The 18938-nt window shown below is 41.8% G+C and overlaps 3 protein-coding genes and 1 long non-coding RNA gene across 4 annotated transcripts; 2 read left to right on the top strand and 2 right to left on the bottom strand.

Moving 5' to 3' along the window:
• Positions 1 to 229: 229 nt before the first annotated feature.
• ankmy1 (ankyrin repeat and MYND domain containing 1) lies at positions 230 to 4423 on the bottom strand. Its single transcript, XM_029828305.1, has 16 exons — positions 4405 to 4423; positions 4144 to 4298; positions 3716 to 3862; positions 3448 to 3630; positions 3141 to 3367; positions 2838 to 3054; positions 2527 to 2688; positions 2341 to 2444; positions 2017 to 2254; positions 1796 to 1936; positions 1622 to 1723; positions 1409 to 1516; positions 1211 to 1333; positions 924 to 1022; positions 511 to 811; positions 230 to 403 (listed from the first exon to the last, which is right to left on the bottom strand). The coding sequence occupies exons 2-16, from the start codon at positions 4285 to 4287 to the stop codon at positions 318 to 320; spliced, it is 2382 nt and encodes a 793-aa protein (XP_029684165.1). The 5' UTR covers positions 4288 to 4298; positions 4405 to 4423; the 3' UTR covers positions 230 to 317.
• Positions 4424 to 4885: 462 nt separating this feature from the next.
• LOC115247298 (uncharacterized) lies at positions 4886 to 6245 on the top strand. The gene is made up of 2 exons (XR_003886351.1): positions 4886 to 4939; positions 5760 to 6245. It is a non-coding gene; the product is annotated as an uncharacterized lncRNA (long non-coding RNA).
• On the bottom strand, positions 5138 to 10871 carry stxbp3 (syntaxin binding protein 3). The gene is made up of 19 exons (XM_003978212.3): positions 10769 to 10871; positions 10158 to 10207; positions 9942 to 10023; positions 9772 to 9848; positions 9557 to 9629; positions 9327 to 9427; positions 9058 to 9203; positions 8864 to 8957; positions 8557 to 8681; positions 8331 to 8429; positions 8194 to 8251; positions 8040 to 8105; positions 7721 to 7801; positions 7287 to 7422; positions 7103 to 7209; positions 6911 to 7009; positions 6097 to 6182; positions 5827 to 5972; positions 5138 to 5717 (listed from the first exon to the last, which is right to left on the bottom strand). The coding sequence occupies exons 1-19, from the start codon at positions 10812 to 10814 to the stop codon at positions 5614 to 5616; spliced, it is 1776 nt and encodes a 591-aa protein (XP_003978261.2). The 5' UTR covers positions 10815 to 10871; the 3' UTR covers positions 5138 to 5613.
• Positions 10872 to 11716: 845 nt separating this feature from the next.
• On the top strand, positions 11717 to 17564 carry LOC115247229 (fibronectin type III domain-containing protein 7-like). The gene is made up of 14 exons (XM_029828317.1): positions 11717 to 11925; positions 12068 to 12083; positions 12203 to 12463; positions 12694 to 12954; positions 14028 to 14288; positions 14444 to 14707; positions 14797 to 15051; positions 15125 to 15382; positions 15504 to 15758; positions 15851 to 16105; positions 16550 to 16810; positions 16918 to 16947; positions 17059 to 17096; positions 17183 to 17564. The coding sequence occupies exons 1-13, from the start codon at positions 11881 to 11883 to the stop codon at positions 17088 to 17090; spliced, it is 2454 nt and encodes an 817-aa protein (XP_029684177.1). The 5' UTR covers positions 11717 to 11880; the 3' UTR covers positions 17091 to 17096; positions 17183 to 17564.
• Positions 17565 to 18938: the final 1374 nt, after the last annotated feature.

The raw sequence follows: 18938 nt of genomic DNA, 5'->3' as shown, positions 1-18938 counted from the left end.
CAATATTCATTAATAATCGGAATTTCAAATCCAAATAACACGATTGTAACCATTCAAAAAGCAGTTAAATAAATTTTCCAGTTAAATAAATCACTGGAAAACACTGGCTGGGAAAATAAAAGTTAAAAGGAACTTATTGTCGTCATTCAACATGGACTCATTCAACTGTGAACACACACGTGTTTTCAGTGGAACTTTAATGTCAGTGTTCAAGTAATAAAATGGACATTCTTTAGAAAAAGAAAAAGGGGAGAAATGTTTAACGTTGGGTACAGCTGTGTTTAGCTCGTCTTATTTACGGATAATTCCGGAGCCGTTTAGTTGAAGGTGTAGTTTTCTCTTGGATCGCCTTGGATGACTGTTGATGTTTCCAGGCCATTCTGGGAAAGACCAACAGCTGCCACTAGATTGAGAAAAAACACACACACTCATGAATAAGAGCATTAAATGGAGGGTGTATTAAAAAGCCAACCAGTTATTTTATAATCTGATAGTTTTAGTGAGCAGTACCACAGTCCCGTGTTCCAGCTTTCACCCTGAAGCACTCTTTCTTGTGTATTGCATCCCATGCCTTCAGTCTGCAGGGCCTGGAGCAGTACAGCACCTTGTAGCAGCGGTAACACGGGGTCAGCGTCACCGACACAGATCGGCCACAGTAGTAGCAGAACTTTGGAAATGCTTTCCCAAAACCAGAATGAGCGGCCGCCCTCATCTGATCTCTCATCATGCACAGCAGCCGACACCTTGCTCGGAATATGTCCTGCTCCTGGGCGCTCAGATGGTTGAAGGGTGTGCAGGTGATGTGCAAATCCTAAATAATCCCAAAGTATCAAGCAATCGATGCTGCATGTTGGTTAAACTGATGACACAGAACACACAGCTACTACAACAAAGTCCAGCAGAAGAAGCATTTGACACTTTACCTGGTTGAAGGAGTAGTATGCGTAGTCCATTGCCGTTCCCACGCCATCCACCATAACTGGCATCAGGATGTCAGCACCAGCTTTAACCAACATTTCCATCTATAGTGAAGACACAAGCAGGAGGAAACATTCACCTGGAGGCTGCACCAACCTGACACCTGAAGGGCAGGACAGACATCCAGTGATATCTCTATATCACAATTCTTTTCGAATGGAATGACGGATGCAATCCAGTTTCGATCTGCCTGTCACGGGTTGGCCAACAGTTTATATGCACATGCACGTACCAGCTTTTCTTTATTGCCATTTAAAGTGTAGTGGATGTTAGCGAAGGCACAGAGAGCGCTGCCCACACTGGGGCCCAGAGGGAGGTTGGGATCTGCTCCTCCATTTAACAGCGCTTCCACTGCCTGGACATGGAAAACACAGATCAAACAGGTTTTGTATGATTGTGTGTGTGTGTGTGTATGGGGGGGGGGGGATACCAGAATATTCCCAGTTGCTATAGCCAAGGAAAGTGGGGAGTGGCCGCTCCACAGGAGGTTTGCGTTGGCTCGATGGGAAAGCAGGAGGGCTACGATCTTACTAGCGTTCTGCAAGAACGAATGCATTTCATTTGTGTCATTGTTATGTAGCTCTATTATTATGTAGCTCCTTAACAATAATGACATGAAAGCCTGCGTAGCCGGTGTGCTGACCAGGTGGTCGCGGTCTCTCTGGCAGGCCACGTGCAGAGCTGTGCGTCCACCTTCTTTGAGCGTTGCACTCTCACTTGTGCTCTTTTGGCCTTTCATGAAAACCTGAGGCCATTAAAAGAAGTTCTTATATATAATGTTAAGTACATGTTTTAAAAGTTCCAACTGACGTCAGACCTTATCTAGTTCAAAGATCTCATCGTGGTCGTTTGCCCGTGCGTCTGGGTCTTGGACTGTGTGGAGCAGCATCTCTGTGATTTCAGGACCTGCAGGACCTGGCAGTGCTGCAGCCACGTGCAGCGGATACAGGCCTTTTCTCTACCAAAGGTTTTTTTTCTTTAATTAGCTGGAAACAAATATTCCTGATCTTAGATTAAAGTTAAAAATTGAAGTCTTGCCTCAGGAGAAAGAGGGATGTCAGTGCGGGCCCCCAGCAGCAGCAGCCTCTTAATGCCCTCGCCATCACATGCCAGGATGGCTAAAAAGAGGACAGGCATGGGGATCCTGGACATGTTGGGGTCTGCTCCCCGTTTCACCAACAGCTCCAGGGTGTTTAAATAATCCTTCCTCTTCTCTTTTCTTGACTCCTGGACAACTTGCTTTTCAGAGGCCAGAGACGATATTTCTCTGGATGTCCTGCAGAAACAAAATGAGGGACTCGAACGCGAGCGTCATAATACTCAAGATAATGATCAGTTTCTTCATTTTTAAACAGTCCATACGGGTCAGACGGGGGACTCTGGCTGCTCAGGGCCACTTCACACGTGGAGGGATCCACTTGGCTGATATCGGGACTATTTTCATCTTTAGAAAGGGACTCCAAAACCTGATGATAAGAAATCTACTTCAAACAAAAATGTTTTGTGTGCTGCAAACTGTAGGAAAAATGGCACGAGGTAAAATCTAACCTGAGTGTTGTTTGGTGGTTTAGTGAAAGCAGCATGTAGACAATGAAAGGGGTAATAGAGCACATGGCAGACAGCCAGCGCCGACATGCCCTCACTGTTCAGCTTGTCGATGTCGGCCCCCACGTCTAACAACAGCTGGAGCACATCATGATGGCGGTTTACCTGACGGGTGCACAAAACCATGCACGGCAGTCAGAAAGAGACAGCGTGCCACCTGACACCAGCTGTCCGGGATCCGCACCAAACCACAGCATCAACGGAAGCAACAATCACATCTTATTCAAATCCTAAGTCCTTGAAACCGCCGTTACCGTGGCAACAATCAGCGCAGTGTTTCCTCGTGAATCTGCCACATCGGGGTGGACCAGTCCGGCACGGATGATCTTTGACACAGTCTGGAGATCACCACGGGCGGCATGCCGGATCAGCTGCTCTGAGATGACTTCCAAAGGTCCTTTAGGACCAAAATCCTTCCTGTTCGGAGCCAAAACAGCTCCGACATCCCAGCTCAATTTCTCAGCCGCAAGCCTGTGAAAAATAAAAAAAAAATCAATTTCCACTATTGCTAACAGGCAGCTGAGTGTGTTTCAAACACATTTAGATATTTATCTGACCTGTGTTTGTGTATGTGAGCCTCCACACGGGCCTGCAGGGTCAGGCTGAAGGCCGGGTCTCGCTCGCCCTGGTAATGATCCGCCTCCCACAGATCACCAAAAAACACTTGATCCAAGTCTCTTCTCTGGGCAGGGATTAGAAGTGAGAGATCGCCATCTGCTGAGGATCTCTCAATGCCAGGGGGGACAAAAGAATAATCTAAAAGCCGATCTCTGCCCAAATCCCCCTGAGTGGAGAATGAATTCACTCTGTTGTAAGTCAACTTGTGGTTTTTAGTGGCTCTTTACCACGAGGGCCATGCTGTACCTGAATTGGGGCACCGGGGTCCATGTAGGCAGCATATTCAGGAAAGTTCTCCAGGGTGAAGCTTTCTTCCGCTGCATCACAGAGCTTGTGCAAATATTTCCCGACCCAAAGACCCACATCTATTTGGCCGTTTGGATATGTCATGATGCCAGGACCAAACCTGTGGTCGAGGTGGTACAACCCCTGAGAGGGGAGAGTATTGTGATTTGTTAGCTTTTACAAATTTACTTTTAAAAACATGCCTGCCACGGATCCAACGACCTCTTACCTGAAAGCTGGTGCCATCGGGAAAGAGTTGATGTCCGTATCCTTCCCTCCTGTTGAGGTAGAACTTACCTGTAAATTTGTGGCCTGAGGGCCAGAAGTAAAAACCTTCACCGTGACAGTAGTCTTTGTAGAAACACCCCTCGTAGTACTGTAATGTTCAATTAAAATATGTTTAAGTTGCGAAACGTTGCCGCAAAAACAAGTGTTCTGAAAATCCCTCCTTTGGTTTTTCAGTTACCTCCAGCGTTAAATACTATTTTAATCCAGATCCATTTAAACAGGTGACCCAACTCATTGGCTAGAAATATAAAAACTCATATAATGCACGAGGGGGGAAAAATAATGGGACTTTGAAACTTAGTATTTTAAGTGTCTTACCTAATATGTAAACATTTTCTAAAATTACCAGGGAAAACTCTTGGCTCTAACCTCTCCAGTCTTCCAGGAATATTTTCCTTTTCCATGTTTCAATCCACTCCTAAATTCCCCCTCATATATGGATCCGTCATCCCATTCCTCAATATCATATCCTGGTGGTCTCTCCTCATCCTCCTGAGAGGCCATGGTTTTCATTTCTGGGGCGTCTGAAACGTGAAAGTTTGTAAAATGGGATTAAGTGATTCAATGGGTGTCAGAAAGGATGGGCTTTATGGTCTTTAGATGTGTTTAGGTATCATATGGAATTCATACAATTGTCTACAGAGTCCCATCCATCATAAGCGAGGCTTGAGAAGTGTTCTTCACTTAGCATTTTTTCTTTTTTTTGTCAAAATGTCATAATTCTAATTATAGTTTACACCAATTGTTTTATGCTTCAGGCTTCAGAACGAGGATGCCAGTCAGGACCCATCAATGAGTTTGTCTTTAAACTGGTAACTGACAGCAGGATTTGTTCACAACGCTCTGATCTTGGACAATGGTCCAGTTTATTTTGAATTCTTTCTATAGCTGCTGACTGGTTAAAGTTAATCGATACCAGTCATATAAATGTCACGGTTTAAAATCAAAGGTCAAGCGTCAAATCCCCTTTGATCCGCTATTTTTTATAGAGACTGTGCAGTTGAAACACCCGAATGCTAGGGGGCGCTGTTGCGCTGTGCTTAAGGTATCCTCAAGCGTGTGAAGAGAGTGACGCTGTTGTGCAACGCCTGTTCTGTCTCTGCTTCGTCATTGTCATTGGAGGACATCACTCTTTGATCTCTAGAATCGTTTGATCTTTATTAAGGTCAGGCTCCTGTTTCCATTTTTGACCACAGGTCACCTTATCATCATGTGTTTTAGTGTAACAAAGTTCTTTTCTCTGCAAACTTTACATATCTTTCAATGTGGCGCATGTGTGTGTATGGCGAGTCAAGTAGTCAAATTATTTCCTTACAAATATATATACATTTTGGCAATTTAAAATGAAAAATGCAATTGTAGCTCAAATATTTGAACCACTTCATCCATTTATTTGTCCATCGTTCATTTCCAGAAAGAAAAATTTAAATTCATTGTTAAAAACACTTCAAAACACAGTACATCAAGCGTCTATAAACTTGACAGTAGCGCTTGGAAATGTAAAGTAGGAGGACCGGTGCTTACATACACTATATACAATAACTTTTTGCCAAGGTAATTCTGTCTTAAAGTTTACTAGGGATGTAAAATTAAGACAACAATCAATATCTTCCTTTAAGGCAAATGCAAATGGTCAAATTAGAAATGTTCCAGATTTTAGTATTGGTATAAACTCATATTTTTAAGTCCAAAAGCATTTGTCCTTATCACTACTTTACACAGGGTGCAGGGTTGAAAGAGGATTATAATCTAAAGCTAAGTGTAAGGCAAGTTCCCTTCAGGTTTCCTGATTTGAGACGTGGGATGGCGGTGAAAGTCTGCCGTGGTTTGAGAGGAGCATCAGGCATTGCTCCTTTCCTCTATTGTGAATGTCTCCATGGGGCCTTTGCTCAGAGCCTTGATGTCATTCAGAAGGCTGGTCGGGGTCAAAATGTGTGAAGACCCTAGATCAAAACATCAGAAGTGACATAAATCATTCCTTGCAGGCTCCAAGAGGCCGAGCACATCAGAGACACGTTGACGTGACCGAGTTAATCAGTTATTCGATCTCACCGATGATGACCTCGCAGGATTTTACGGCCTGGTTGACCTCATAAGCAGAGCGCATCTCAGAGAAGCAGATCCCCCCAAGAACAAAGATGATGAGGCGGGAGCCTGACCGGCGTTCATCCTGGGTTGTTTTGCTTTTCTGTCGAGCGCTGTAGAGGACAGGACGAGACATCTATTTAATACAAGAATGTCCGTATCTCAGAAGGAAGGCGACCTCACCATACCCCGCTCATCACCACTTTTAACTGAATTTTAGGAGGGAACCTAGTGTACCTGACGGCGCCTGAACCGTTCCAGGCTGCAGGACACTCCGACTGGTGCGGCCAGTCTTTAGCGTCTAGTTTGTTCTCCACAGCATCCTGAGGGGGAAACCTTATTACTTTGTGTGTTCGAAACCCCAATAAAAGGAAATGTCAATCTCATTTATAAGATAGGTGTGTGCGTTCAATTCCACTGCAATGAAAATAATGGTGTTACTGAGTGGTCACCATACTACAAAAGGGCTTGTGTTGCTGAATCACTAGACTCACACCAGCAGGAAAACCTCACAATGAAACAATAAATCGTCATTGTCGTCTGTGCCATGACTTATTTTGCGCCGAATGCCTCAACAAGGCAGCGTGTGACAGAGACGTAACCTTTGTTTAGGCTCAAAACTGCATCTCACCTAACCATTGTAACCACTTTACACGTTTAATGTACATAAAAAGACATGAGAGGATGAATAGAGAGGGTTGTCACCTGACAGAGGGCCCTCTGTAGGGTTCAATGCATGAAGCATTATTGCTATTTATACATGCACAAAAGCATACGCAACATAACCATAAATGTAACATGACCACCGTAAATGACCTGAATCGGATGACACCCCTTTGTTGTGTTTTTACACTTCTTTCTTTACAGTGACCTAGATTGATCTTAGTGATTGCTAAAGGAAACAATATGTTGTGCTGCTGCTGAAACTTTTGTCTTGTGCACAGAATAAAATCCAATTTTAAAGCATGTGATTCTTACAGTAAGGGTGAATACACTGAATCATCCCAGGTGGATACGTTGCGGAATACATTAGGTGCTCACACTCACTCACCTCCATTACATCCTTTATGACTGGTGTCCATCTGGAAAGATTGTACGTTTCGTCCTGGGAACGATCCCTTCGACTCGATTTGCGTGAGAAGAAACTCGGCTATGAAGAACAAAAGCAACGTTGAGCCAGATCAGCAGTAAAATATGTGACAAAGAAATGAAAAGGAGCACATCAACAGTTAAGGTCACATACTGCTGTGATGATTGGGACTCCCAGTTCTTTCCAGTTGAGGATGAACTCTCGCTCATCTTCAATCTTCACGTGCTGGATGAGTTTGCTCAAATTCTCATCTGTTGTTCCTGTTCAGTGAAAATTTAAACAGCTTTATTATTATTACTGTAAATGATGAATATGTTGAAAGGAGTATGCTGCGTACCTCCAAGGCTGAAAATGTAGAGCAGCACAGCTCTGATCTTGTCTTGGGTGCTGTAGGGGTGGAGCAGCACAGGCAGCAAGGTCCTCATGGGATCCTTCACCTTTAGACCATCCACATCTGAGCCCACTGCCAGGTCCTGCACGGAGACACAGTTTTAGATGATTTAAAGGGAAACTTGGTTAACAGAATCACCAGTATGGGGTGGTGGGTGCTCCGTCTGTCAGGGACTGGGCAGAGAGGTGGAGGGTGGAGAACCTGGCTGTGGACCAAAATTGCAATGATGTGCTTTAGCATTCTCAGGACTCCCGTCTGGGGAATCCTACTCCCTCTGTCAACTCTCCCTCCATGCTTGTGCATGCCTGCTCGCTTGCTACTGTTATGCATATGGTTAACTCAGACTGTGTTAAACATGTAAACACTTGATAGAAGCAGACCTGTTCAGCTTTGCAGAGTTTCTCCACATTATTGGAGAAACATTGCATGCAGTCCTCAGCCAGCTGCAGATGGGCCGTTTTCTAGAATTCAGATAAAAACAAAATGGTCAAATCTGATTGTTTCTTTATTTGTTTTTGCACCACATCTGATTATATTAGTATTACAACCAAGACCTATAGTAACTGGTTGGAAACAAATATATTTAGTAGCAACAATGACTCATTTGTGTTTTAATATATTGCATCTAAATGGACATTTTAGGGTTCATGACTGCCAGATGTCCTTCAAAAGCTATTTATTCCTAAAGTCTCCACATACCTCAGTCAGCTGTTTACGGATTGAGGGCATCTTTTTCATCATTTGGGCCAAATTGCGAATTGTTATCTGAAATTAAAACAATATTGTCTAAATGACATCATTAAAGAGCAAAATACTGAGCATAAATTTGACAGTAGAATTCAAAGCACTGCACCTTCTCATCTGGCTGCTTTTTGCTTGCCGATATTTCTTTGACCATCTTGGGAATTTGTCTGACAGTAGAAAAAGGTTACAATTTGGTTAAAAGAGAATAAATGTAACCACTCTAATCTTCAGATGTTGCATACTTACTCTGAAACCTCAGCAATGTGCTTATGCCTCAGTTTAACCCAGAGCATGTCATCTTCATTCAGAATAGCCTGCTTCTCCAAGCCATCTTTAGACTTATACCTGATTTAAAAAAACAAAACAATGTACAGCTGGAAATATACTAGCTACATTGAAAAAAGCATCCCTGGTAGACAAATATATATAACCATACAACACACTGCATGGATTGTATGAAAGATGACTCTACTTGTAGGTGTCATTCTGGATATCGATGAGGTCGTAAGCCATGGCCTGGTAGGTCAGCTCATGCAGGAGTGGACTGACTGGGTCAAAACCTCTCTCCAATATCAGCAGCTGTGCCTGCGTCTTTCCCTTGAGACAGAAAGTTACAAATTAAATCTCTGGGTATAATTATTATGCTTCAGGAAAAGGTGGGAGTTTTGTATCTTTGTTTGCTGCCCATTGTTGGTTTGTATAAAGGAAATGCCCAAAAAGCTCTCATGTTCCTATCATCTCCTGGAGGCTGTTTCGTTTCTCAAGCTCAGTGATCTCACCTTTTTTGTCCCACTGTCATCGAGCTCATAGTGCCTTGCCAGCTTTTTGTCCACTAGTTCCGCAAAGATCTTTGTATTCTCCATATTGCTCTCTCTAGTTGGGACACAAAGTAGTCAAAATAATTCTCACAATCAAATGAATCTCACATTACCCTGATTCGAGACATTGGTCAGAAAATGCCATCTAGGCTTACTTCTTGTATCTGACCCCTGGGTACTCGTCCAGTGTTGCACAAAGTGTAACAAGTTGGTCTGCCAGTTCCTCCAGTGTCTTCTGTTTGTCTTGACTCTTGGGACTGTAAATGCTTTTGAAAGCTCCTGGGTTATCACACGAGAACACCTAAATTTAACGACGTTAAACAACAAAAACACAGTTTCAGTCAAAAATGCATATTACTACAGGAGCCGTCAAAAAAAGAAAGAAATAGCACATGAAAAGCTGGTCCTTCACATAAGTACTCACTTGTGCTTCTAGTGGCATGAAATTCATGTTTATTTCCTTGCAGACACGGATGTATTTTGAACAGTACAACTTCATATTGTTGAAAAGGTCATCAGGACAATCTGTGAGACCAAAATGCTTTTAAATAGCCTGTCATTTTAAAAAGAAAATTATACCAAAAAAACTCCATTTGATTAAGATGGGCACAAGTTAGTTATTTTGCTTGAAGAAGTCATCTATAAGCTACTTACAGTCAGTGAAATAAACATAGGCCGCTTTATATTTCGGGTTGGTCTTGAAGTCAGCAATAAAGGACTCCACACACTGGAACACAATAAAATGTGTCACTAATTTACATAAAATACTTCCTGATAACAACAAAGCTTAAACATCAATACCAAAATCATCTGTTTGTATAACGTGGCTTCTTTATGAAAATGCTTTATATAGATTTCATCTTATAAACCTTAGCAGTTGGGGACATGAAGTAAATGGCCTTCATTTCGGGTACAGGTTCTCTGCTTTTGAACAAGTCTTCCACAACTAGAAACAAAGAATGTTTTAGTAGATCAGTACATCATCCATATGAATGTTTTTTCACATCCTTCCACTAAAAATATTGAGTGTTTCTTGTACTTGTTATTTTCTCTGCCATTAGATCGGACATTTTGCAGCATGATGACAGAAGCTTGGTGGTAAAGGGGTCCAGAATCATTATCTGTCAGAAAATAAATCAGCAGCTGTCATTCGGTAACCCAGTACAAAGTTAACTGAACAGAGGCATGTTATGAATGGTAATCTTTTCATGCAACTAGATAGACTCAGCATTTACCCAATAATAGGTTAACCTACCTTCCATACTTCTGATTTGCTGCAGTCTGCAATAATTGTGTCTTTTATTTCTGCGTGAGACACAAAACATGTTTTTGACGATCAGGACAGAAAAGAAAATACTCAGTAACCAGGGTTGCCATCCTTGGTAACAGTTGCCATGTCCTTGGACATCAGGCAAACCTGGGACAAACTCAACATTTAACTCAATAAATGTGTAAAAAGATGTTGAGGTCCGGGCCAGATAGTTAAAGCTTCTCTAAAACCTAAAGTGATTTGCTAATGTTCGCCAGATGACTTTAGGTGTGGCAACAGGAGGCTGTGACCTCGCTACAAACTATTTTCCAAAATCGCCTTTTTTATAACGTTGTGACAAAAACAACGCGACGAACAAGACTGTAGCCAGTCTACTGTAAGTCCTGTTCGACTGGTCATCCCTCAAATTCTCCCAGATCAAAGTTTTGAACTTCCGTTTACGAACAAAACAATAAGCAGAAGAATCACATCCTATTCGATTCATGGTGTAAATTAAATAGCTGATAAAGCTGAAACGCAGTTGTTAGTCACAAAACCAAGCACTGTCGTACTGCTTAAAATGGACGTTTAGCCGTGTCAAACTGGAGTAAACTTACTTTTCCAAACTACTTTTCTTAGTCCGTAGTCTGTGACTGCTGCCATCTTGTCTATTTTCCCTTCGTTCTGCGCCTCTTCCGGTTCCCCCGGGCTGTGACGACATTTACGTCATCAACTATGCGACAGCGCGCCGACTTGTGTTTATTTTCTTTGCAAATAGAGGTTTGATAGAAGTGATTTTACAAGCACAAAAACATCTTTCAAATCCTTTAAAAAATACACCTGTTCCGAGCTGGTTGCTTATAGCCTACGATTACAGTAAGAGAATCAAGGTGCTTGGAGACAGAGTTGATCTAGTGGGGTTTTATGTTTTATTTAGAGCTTTATGGTTGAGCAGGATGATCGAGACATCACCCCCCCCCCCCCTTTCCCCCCCAGTCTCGACATTGAGAAATAATGTCCTCATTGTAAAATAATAAAATAATTTAGAGATAAATTTTATTTACATTTTTCGAGTTCCAATTTCTTTGTAGCCCTTTGTGGTTGAAGCATATCCTTTTTTTATTTTTATTAAAGGAAACACAATTTTAACTTCTAACATTCTAACATAATTCTAATTCTAACATAATAATTATGGTTTGTTAAAATTTCAAACCCACAATTAAATATCCGGTAGAGAAAAATGTTCTTTATAAAAAATAAAGATCTTAAAAGCTTGAAAGTATTTCCATTACATGCTGCTGTTACATTACTAGATCTAGTAAATGGAAAAACAAAATCCTTCGGAGTAGTTATTAGTTATTTTCCTGACAGAAATCGAATTCCTTTTTATATTTTACTCTGTTAAAAGGGAAGGACTCTGGACCTCTGGGTAGGGGTATCCAATCCAGATCCCTCAAGATGCTACAATTGTGGTGGCTACATCCTTGAATATAGAATAACATGCCTATAGCTGTGAAGGTGTGTCTATATCATGCTACCTAACCTGCATATGCCCCATGGTCCAGGTCTCCCTTTCATGTGACTGGATGTTTGCTTCTGGTAGGAGGGGCTGGATGAAGGTGTCTTGGTATTTTAAGCTGAATGGACACCAGGTATACATATAGAAAGATAAGATTAAGAGTGAAGAAAGAAGTTAAGAAATAGAGCAGAGGTGCTGAAGATTGGAGTTATGAAGATGCTAATAGTTTTCGTCTTTTTGAGCATTTGCTCACAGGTAAAGTAGCATGTTTGATTGTTCCTATCAGAATAGCTCATGCAAAGGCTCTGCTGCTACGAGGACAACCAGCATTTAACTGTTATATTTGTTTCAAATTTTATTTTAAAATCATCAACTTTTTTTAAACTCTGCTTTGCAGGTTGCAGTCACATCAGGTACTCTATTTCTTTCCCCGTAAATGTATTGCTGTACTATCAAAATGAACACAAAAACTGTGAGTTGTATAGATATTTATGATTCATTCTATTCACTCTTAATTCACATATCTCATCAGGAATCCAAGCTTCCATATTCTCAGCAACATCGAAGAGCGTAATTATCAGATGGACAAGGGTGCCCGGAGCCAGCTCATACAAGATAACAGTTGCCACCCAGAGCTCCCCAAACATCCCAGTTGCATTTGTTACCTTTGGTCCAAACACAGTGATGGGTTCTGTAAACTCTCTCTCCCCGGGCGTTGAATATACATTTGAGATTGAAGCACTGGATAATTCTCAAGCACCACTGACAAGCGGCAGTTTGATTTCATCTTCAGGTGATGTACACTTCAGTCTAATCCTGTTCTGAAAGTGGATTTAATAGCATAGTTGTGGCGTATGCATCTCATGGGTAAAACAATTGCTATTAATTGCCTAAAAGGGAGGAATGACTTTTAAATGTCTTAACAACGTGAAATGCACTGTAAAATAGGAATGAATTTGACAGATATGTTTAAATTGTGTGTTCCTTTCTTGTGTAAACCATCTTCTTATGGCTCTATTTTAGCCCCTGCGGTGATGGATCCCATCCAATCAGTGAAGCTAAAAAATAGCCGGACTTTGATGGTGGATTTCAACTTGAAGTCTGGGGCCAGTCAATACATCATAAGAGTCCAGAATGGCAATGGCTTCTTTCGAGAAGACAGAGTCAGCTCTTCCCCTGCAGAGATTCAGTCCCTGGTGCCGTACACAGAGTACACTCTCAGCATCATGGCTGTGAACAGTGGAGGGCGCAGTCAGCCCTCTGCTCCTGTGACTGCAAAGACAGGTATGCTTGTTTTCCTGCTTAGTGACAAAGAAACACTCCAGGCCAGAGTTTTATATCCAAAACTAGTCATGCTGTCACCAGGAAACAGAGAGTATTTACGCCATCAGTCAATGTGTCCTGCAGAAGTCACCCGATCTGCTGTATCGTTTGCTGGTTTCACCATAATTTGAACCCAGTTTCAGGATTTGGGCAAATGTAGGTGTGTCTTACATCGGGACCCCCTCTGGGCCCCTTCTACTTACTGTACCTGACAATGACAGTGACATTGACCCTGGGTTAAAAATGTAATTGTCACTTCTCACCTTCCCTCCTATCCCAGGGGAGGAAATTTGATCAAACACTCACAATAAATGCAAAATTAAATTTAAAAAAGAGAAAACATTAATACAGATATGTTAACTGTAGTGCAAATGCAGTGACAACAATTTTTATACTGTACAAAACCCTAGAAATTGTAATTACATGAATATTATTACCGTACTAATTATTTCAGAATTGCAGTTATACAGATATTAATGTAGAGCTCTCTTTGATTGTCAATAATTAAAAGAAACAGCAGCAACAACCACAGTTGCCTAACTGCAGGAAGATTTAACTTTAAAGTGACTTCAGGATGAAAGCTCTCTGAAAACTTAAATGTCTTATTGTAAAACAGCTTAAAAATTTTACTGACTATAAATTACGTGTAGGGAAATTATGCTTAAACATATGAATAACTGAAATAAGCCTGAAAGTTAGCACCTACACAACACAACTTTCATTTTCTTTTCTTTATTTACATGACTACCAACACTTTGGTGAGGTATAAGAACAAGAAAAACTAAAAAATGTTCACTTTATGGGACTAGTTGACAGAATATATTTCAGACATTTATAACAACAAACACTACTCCAGTATAGAACATTTTTAACCAATACTAGACTTCCTGAGGGCATATAGCTATATGCTTAAATGAAACACAGAGCATTTTGCCATTTAAACTGCATATGCTGCACAACTTCTGATGTATCATCTGTCCAGTTTTTTATTGCTGGTTAATTGTTGGAACTTAACCCTGTTTTTTCTGCCACAGTTTTGCCTCCCATTGAAATCACCAGTTCCTCCTTTAAGAATGACAGCATCACTTTATCCTGGGGCCCCATTGCCACCGCTGTGATATACACACTGTCCATATACAAATTTGGCTCTAGCACCCACTTGAAGCAAAACACCAGCAGCACCAATTGGACCTTCTCTGGCTTGGATGCTGGCTCACTTTATGCCATCACGGGTCACGCCTGGGACCTCGAGGGCAGAGAGGGAGAGAAAAGTTTGTACATCAACCAGACAACACGTAAGATTTTAATTTTTTTAAACAAAAAATACCAGATTAACCATATTTCTCCTGAATTTAAACATGATAATGCAGGTGGAGCACCTCCATAACTATCAATGTAGTCATGACTCTAAGATTTTTTTTAAATCAGTCATTGTTTTCTTTTTTAACAGGACCTCCAACACCAACCGCTGCCAATGTCTCCATGGCAATGAACAAGAGTGTAGCTGGGCTCTTTGTATCTTGGGATGTAGACCAAGAGCTGTACGGATCCGTTCAGTACCATGTGATTAGTGACCAGAACCTCACATGTAACTCCACATCCAGCTCCTGTACCCTGTGGGTTGCCGACTGTGGACAAACACACTCTATACAGGTCACTGCCTCAAACGAGGCCGGACCCAGCCAGCCATCCAATCCTGTGTTTTTCACCACCTGTGCGTGTAGTTTTACTGACTATTGCATTTTACTGTTTATTGTTCCAAAGAGCATTATTGTTTTGAACTTGCCCCTTTTGTCTGGCCAGACCCTTGCCCTCCAGGCTCCTTAGAGCTGGTGGAGTCATCAGAAAGGAACTGCACCCTTAAATGGAAAACGGTTCTTCACGCTGACAGCTACGAGGCCTTCATTAAGAGAGGTGATGGTGGTGAGGAGAGCTGCAACACCACCACAAACAACTGCACATACCGCTGCGAGTGTGGCTACACCTACCTGATGTCCGTGTTCGCGTTAAACCAGGCTGGTACCAGTCCTGAAGGAGAAGTTTTTAACTATACTACCTGTAAGTCACCACTATGAGACTACTTTGTTCCATTCCTGGCTCGGACACTGGTGTTAATAATACATCCTTGCAGTGCCCTGCTGTCCAGAGAGCGTGTCTGTGTCTGCGGTCAGCACCGACACGCTGGAGATCACGTGGGCGGCTTCCCGAGGGGCAGAGCTGTACGAGACTCGAGCTGTGGACGGCTCGGACGTCATCCTTTGTAATGACACAGCGCCCGTGTGTGCCCTCTCTGACCTCAGCTGCGACGGTTCCTACAGCGTGCTGGTGACGCCCTGCAACGACATTAGCGGATGCAACCGAGGATGCAGAGCTCACACCAAAGACACAGGTGACAGATGTGGATAATTGTATGTAATAAACAGGGTTATTTAAATGACTATAAATCCATCGCTATTGAAGATTCTCATTTAAGTCAAATACTAAGTTGTTATCTGCTTTGTTTCCATCAGCTCCCTGCATGCCAGTGAATCTACAGCTGACTCTGAAGAACTCCTCCGCTGTCAGTGTCAGCTGGACCGCACAGAACAGGGCTGCTACATACGCAGCCCGTGCAATGGGAGGTGGTGGAGTGCACAACTGCACCTCCTCTGGAAGCAGCTGTAATATCACTGACCTTCCTTGTGGCTCCACTTATGAAATCAGCGTTACGGCAAACAGTGCTGCAGGCCAGAGTTTACCGAGCTACACTGATGTACTGGAAACAGGCAAGGCCTCAAAGCTTTAGGTGGATTATGGGGTAGCATAGATGAAACCAGCAAATGTGGACAAGCATATTGACTTTTATATTTATTTATAGCACCATGCTGCCCAGCGAATCTGACAGTGGTTCAGGTGACTCAGGCGATGACCAATGTCTCGTGGTCCCATGCCAGAGGGTCCAGTTCTTTCATCATTTCTCTGACATCATCCCGTGGACATGCTCGCTGCCACACCCAGGAGTCCCACTGCCTCATGGGATGCATCACCTGTGGCACTAACTACACTGTCACCATGGCGACACACAGCCAGAGTGGGCATGTGTCCAATTGCACCTACCAGGGCTTCTCATCCAGTGAGTGATGGTGCTTTCCATCAAAAAGGAGGAAATACTGATATTTCCATAGTGAAGAACTTAAACTTTATTAAATTAACTGTATCTATCTATCTATCTATCTATCTATCTATCTATCTATCTATCTATCTATCTATCTATCTATCTATCTATCTATCTATCTATCTATCTATCTATCTATCTATCTATCTATCTATCTATCTATCTATCTATGGTTGTCACATAACAACCTGGTGGTTATTATTGTAATAATGTGTTAAATCACTTATACTATGTCGAATGATTAGTTTCAAAAGTTATTCTGAAATTGTAAAAAGATAGAAAAAGTAAATGTGAAATGGATTTCCATTTTAGTTTGTGCTTACAAATGATCAAGGTGATCCTGTTTTCTGATATAATTTTACTGCGTACAGTTCAGTACAATGCTTAAATGTGTGTGTTCAGGTGCCTGCTGTCCTTCGGGTGTCAGGCTCTACAGGATGGACAGTAATTCTCTCCGTGTGCACTGGCGCAGTTCTGGCAGCAGCCACAACTATGTGACAGAGTTGTTGGGCAGCAGCAATAACTACACCTGCACTGCGTCACCTGGACAGAACTCCTGTGACATCGCTGGTGTCCAGTGTGGGGATGTGTATAATGTGGTGGTGGCTCCGCTAACACCAGAAGGCAGCAAAGTCCAGTTCTGTGCGCACAGACTGTACTCAGGTAGGAGAGCTATAGATATAGACGGATAGATATACTGTTGGAACCTCTGCTGAAATGTTACAAATAAACCTCTGACTGAATTTTTCAATCTTTTCCTTTGTTCTTAGTTACCTGCTCAGGGACTTTTGTTGGCACAGGTAAGAAAACTTTGACTTTGGATCTGCACGGTCAAACTGTATTATAGCTACTTAAATAAAACTCTTAATAAAAATATGTAAAATGTTAAACTGTCCATCTTTTTTCTGCAGTGATTTTCAGAGGGAAGCGAAGTGTGGACTAGGAAATAGTGAGTAAATGAGAAAGCAGACCTGGGCAGTTAAAATATTAACAATGAATAGTGCCTGTGTTGCTAATCAATCTCTTTCTTTGCAGACATCTTCATCTTGCATTAATTCTCCCCCTTTAGAATTAAATCAGATAGAAGCATTTCTGACCAGTAACAATGATGACATCATGATTACTCATGAGAAATAAGATCTCATAACTAAATAAATGCACACCGTGATAATGAATAAATAAATAAACCCTTAAATGTTACAAAAATGAGACAAAAAAGTCTCCATTTAAAATAAATAATTTAAATGGAGCTGCAAAGAAAATGTCAAAGATGAATGAAAAATACAAATTAATTAATTCTATTTTTAATTCTATCATATAGCTTCAGCCCCAACTAAGATACCTCCTGAGACGCGTTGCTGCTTGTGATCAGGGTGAATGAACTGTCTTCTTTACACATAATAAAAGGTTTTCAGCATCTCTTGTGTGTTGTTTTTTTAATCCATACTGAGTATTCATCGATATAAAGCTTTACATATTCACAACATGGGTCGTGTCATAAACCATAAAGAAAACTTTGGATTCCAAAGTAGATCCGGGTAGAGTTTTTTTTTTTTTTTTTTTTTTAAATTTTATTCTGTTCAGATTTAATGTCAGCTTCACTACAGCATCTTTCCTCTGGCCAAAGGTGGAGACTCTCCTCAGAAAGTGTCCTGCTCAGACCTTTTCATGGCAGGTGTAACCACATCTGAGCGTCACCAGGATCAGCCGTGGCTGGAGCGCGACACCACTGGTGGATGGAGAGTGTCCCCTGGTCGCACCCCCACAACAAACTCTCCAGGCTGCTTCAGTATCCCTCAAGACTGAGACTTGGGCCCATTTGGAGTCCTGCTAACAGAACCTCAGTGGCACCTTTTGGCAGCGATCGGCACCACGGCTGCCACAGGCCTGTTTGTTTTACCCCAGCGACCACGGATGTGCTTCCAAGATGAGTTATGTGACATCACAGCAAACTCAATATAGATGTGCGCCACAAGAAGGCCCATCAGGTGAACCTCCAAGCTGTGCTGCAGATGTGCACCAGCCACTGCATCCTCAAGCAGCATGAGAAGGATGCCTGACTGTGACAAATGTTACAGCCCAAAAAAGAACGCTTTAGGCTGGGGATAGTTATCCAGACAGCCAGAGGCAATCTAAGATAGGTAAATGTGTGTTGGAGATCTTTTTGCTTAGACCTGGTCATTCACAGGTTTATGCAACACTGAGGTTATGAAACCCATCATGATGTAACTAATTATCAGATCATCTCGCTGTACTCTGTAAAGATAATCTGGAATTTAAACCTATTTTTTCTTTAATTACTTATATCGTGTAAATTAATTTCTTCACCGTTTTTGTATGAAATAATGTTAAAAAATGTAAGTTTGAAACTTCGGCCTCCAAAGTTTAAAAGTCACGACGATGATTATGAATATTTAACTTAAACTGGTGCCAGATGTGACTGAAGTGCCAGGCTTTCAAACAAAGGAAGTTTAGTTCTACTCGTGCGGTTTTGAGAGTCACAGTCCTTTTTAAACGCTGTCTCCCAGTATGTTGTAAGAGGGCTGATTCAGCACTTTCTTTTTTAGTAACTTCTTCAAACATATCAAACAGCTCCTTGACTTTTTGCCCAGTTCTTGTTTTTCGCCCTCTATCCACTCCAGATGCATTGATTTATTGTCTTGATTGTCATCATTTTGACGTCATGGCATTACCCTTCTTCAGAATTTGTGACACTGTATCAGAAGATTTTCATGTGATCTGCATCTGACGCACAATATCTCCTACATGATAATACAATGACATATCAAGG

Source organism: Takifugu rubripes, chromosome 20 (genome assembly GCF_901000725.2).
Source record: "Takifugu rubripes chromosome 20, fTakRub1.2, whole genome shotgun sequence".
Taxonomy (NCBI): domain Eukaryota; kingdom Metazoa; phylum Chordata; class Actinopteri; order Tetraodontiformes; family Tetraodontidae; genus Takifugu; species Takifugu rubripes.
The sequence above is the reverse complement of the archived record's forward strand: the minus strand, read 5'-3'. Positions and strand labels throughout refer to the sequence as shown.